The following is a 3,396-nucleotide window of genomic DNA, read 5'->3' on the forward strand; positions in this document are numbered from 1 at the left end:
ACAGAAGCATCAAAAGACTAAGAGGTATACTTGAGGATGTCTTGGTAAAGGTAGGTGAATTTATTTTACCCGCTGATTTCATTGTATTAGATATGGAAGAATCCCCTATGCCATTGCCCTTGCCTATCTTCTTAGGAAGACCCTTTATGAGAACTGCTCATACAAAAATTTGTGTGAAAAGGGGTACTGTAAGTATAAAGGCAAATGGTGAGAAGATAGAATTTAAAATATTTGATACATTGAAATTACCTCAAGATGATCTGGAATGCTTTAATGTATGTATGATCCAAGGTGTTGTTGACAAAGTTTTTCAAGTCCATCACAGAGAGCCATTGGAGGCCACCCTCACTCACAGTTTCACAAAGCAGGACATTAAGCTAGATTTTCAAGATGTTACTGATGACATCATTGAAGCTGTGCACCTGCTTGAGGCCTCTCCACCACGTTCAAGTAAGTACATTCCTCCCTTTGAAACTCTTGTGCCTACTAATACTACTCTTGTCCCTTCTATTATCCAGACACCAAATTTGGAATTGAAGCAGTTGCCAGAGCATCTGACATATGCCTATTTGGGAGAGAACAAGACACTACCTGTGATAGTTGTTACAAACTTAAGTTTTGGGGAAGAAGAGAAGCTGTTGAGAGTTCTTAGAGAGCATAAAACAGTTTTAAGATGGATTATTGCTGACATCAAGGGAGTAAGTCCAGCCAAGTGCATGCATCAAATCTTCCTTAAGGACGAAGCAAAGCCAACCAGGGATGCACAAAGATAACTCAACCCACACATGAAGGAGGTAGTCAAGGCGGAGGTATTGAAACTATTGGATGTTGGCATTATCTACCTCATCTCAGACAGTTAATGGGTAAGTCCAGTTCAAGTAGTTCCAAAGAAGAGTGGGATCACAGTGGTGAAGAATGAAGACGATGAGCTAATACCTATAAGAATAACCACTAGTTGGAGGGTATGCATCGACTACAGAAGGCTGAACAAGGTGACAAGAAAAAATCACTTCCCTCTACCCTTCATTGATCAAATGCTAGAGAGGTTAGCTGGCCATAGATACTACTGCTTCTTGGATGGGTACAGTGGCTACAACCAGATTGCAATAGCACCAGAAGACCAAGAGAAGACCACATTCACATGTCCTTTTGGCACATTTGCTTACAGAAGGATGTCATTTGGATTATGCAATGCACCAGCCACCTTTCAAAGATGCATGATGAGCATTTTCTCAGACATTGTGGAGAAATTCATTGAGGTACTTATGGATGATTTTAGTGATTTTGGTTATAATTTTGATGAATGCCTTAATTATCTAAAGAGTGTCCTCAAGAGATGTGAAGAATACAATTTAGTGCTCAATTGGAAAAAATGCAACTTCATGGTTTAACAAGGCATTGTGTTGGGTCATTCCATTTCTAGCAACGACATTGAGGTGGATAAGGCCAAGATTGACATCATCTCCAAACTCCCTTCTCCAATGACAGGGAAGGGTGTAAGAAGTTTTCTTGGACATGCCGGGTTCTATAGAATGTTCATCAAGGATTTCTCCAAGATCTCTAGACTCCTATGTCCAATGCTAGCCAAAGATGCCAAGTTTGAATGGACAGAAGAATGCATGACTGCTTTCAACACACTGAAAAAGCTGCTCACATCTGCACCAATAATGATGACACCTGATTGGAATCTTCCATTTAAGCTCATGTGTGATGCCAGTGACTTTACCTTGGGAGCTGTCTTAGGTCAAAGAATTATTAAGGTACCTCATGCTATTTATTATGCTTCTAGAACATTGAATGATGCTCAGCTAGATTATTCTACTACTGAGAAAGAATTATTAGCTGTCATATTTGCTTTGGAGAAATTTAGATCATACCTGTTTGGTTCTAAGGTTATAGTATTCACTGACCATGCTGCTTTGAGATCTTTGTTTGCTAAGAAAGATGCAAAGCCTAGATTAATCAGATGGGTGCTATTACTGCAAGAGTTTGACCTTGAGATTAGAGATAAGAAAGGCAGTGAGAATGTGGTGGCAGATTACCTATCCAGGCTACTTCATGAAGAAGAAGGAGATGAGCTTCCTTTGAATGAAAACTTCACAAATGAGCAGTTATTTATAGTAGATGTCAAACTTCCATGGTATGCAGATATTGTTAATTATATAACTGCCAAGGTTTTTCCTCCAGGTATGTCTAGTCAAGAAAGGAAGAGGATGATGTCTATATCTAGACATTACCATTGGGATGACCCCTATCTGTTCAAATTCTGCCCTGATCAAATCATCAGAAGATGTGTCCTAGAGGAGGAGCACATGAGCATATTGCAGCATTGCTATCAGTTTGCTTGTGGAGGACACTTTGGGGCCAAGAGGGCAGCTCTTAAGATACTACAATCTTGGTTTTATTGGTCTAATGTGTTTAAAGATGCCTTTTTGTTTTGCAGCTCTTGTGATAGATGCCAGAGGACAGGTAACATCTCATCCAGAAATTAGATGCCATTGTAAAACATTCAAGTGGTAGAGCTCTTTGATGTATGGGGTATTGACTTCATGGGTCCATTTTCTAACTCATATGGTTATTTATATATTCTTGTGAGTGTGGATTGTGTGTCTAAATGGGTCGAGGTTGTCCCCTCAAAGATTAATGATAACAAAGTAGTTGTGAAGTTTTTGCTGGAAAACAAATTTGCTAGGTTTGGGACGCCAAAGGCGATAATCAGTGATGGAGGTAGCCATTTCAACAATCATGCCTTTGCTTCTTTGATAAAGAAGTATGGGATCAAATATGAGGTTGGCACTCCCTACCATCCTCAAACCAATGGTCAAGTGGAGATAAGCAACAGAAAGATCAAAAGCATCCTAGAAAGGACAGTGAATCCCAACAGGAAAGATTGGTCTCTGCGCTTGAATGATGCCCTATGGGCTTATAAGACTACATACAAGATGCCTATTGGTATGTCCCCATATCGGTTGGTCTTTCGGAAAGCATGTCATCTACCAGTGGAGTTGGAGTACAGAGCGTATTGGGCCATCAAGAAGTTCAACTTTGACATGAAACAAGCTGGTGACAAGAGGAAGCTGCAACTAAATGAACTTGAGAAAATGAGGCATGATGCATATGAGAACGCCAAGCTCTACAAGGAAAGAACCAAGGCGTATCATGATAAGCAACTGGTCAAAAAAGAGTTTCATGTGGGACAGAAGGTGTTGATCTATAATTCAAGGCTACGACTCTTCCCTAGTAAGCTTAAATCTAGATGGTTTGGTCCTTGTGTTGTCACCAAAGTGTTTCCACATGGAGCTTTGGAGGTTCATAGTCCAGAAACAAAAAAAAAAAAAAAAACAAAAAAACACAAAAAAAAAAAAACAAAAACAAAAACAAACAAACAAACATTCA

The 3,396-nt window shown here is 39.6% G+C and overlaps 1 protein-coding gene across 1 annotated transcript in view; it reads left to right on the forward strand.

Annotated features, from left to right (window-relative positions):
- The first annotated feature begins 281 nt into the window (after positions 1-281).
- Positions 282-3,396, forward strand: part of LOC132185274 (uncharacterized) — a 4,375-nt gene continuing 1,260 nt past the window's right edge. Inside the window, exons 1-3 of the mRNA XM_059599069.1 lie at positions 282-698; positions 853-863; positions 2,693-3,308. Of these exons, the coding sequence (XP_059455052.1) occupies positions 282-698; positions 853-863; positions 2,693-3,308 (1,044 nt within the window). The remainder of the gene's footprint in view (positions 699-852; positions 864-2,692; positions 3,309-3,396) is intronic.

Source organism: Corylus avellana, chromosome ca6, assembly GCF_901000735.1.
Source record: "Corylus avellana chromosome ca6, CavTom2PMs-1.0".
Lineage (NCBI taxonomy): Eukaryota > Viridiplantae > Streptophyta > Magnoliopsida > Fagales > Betulaceae > Corylus > Corylus avellana.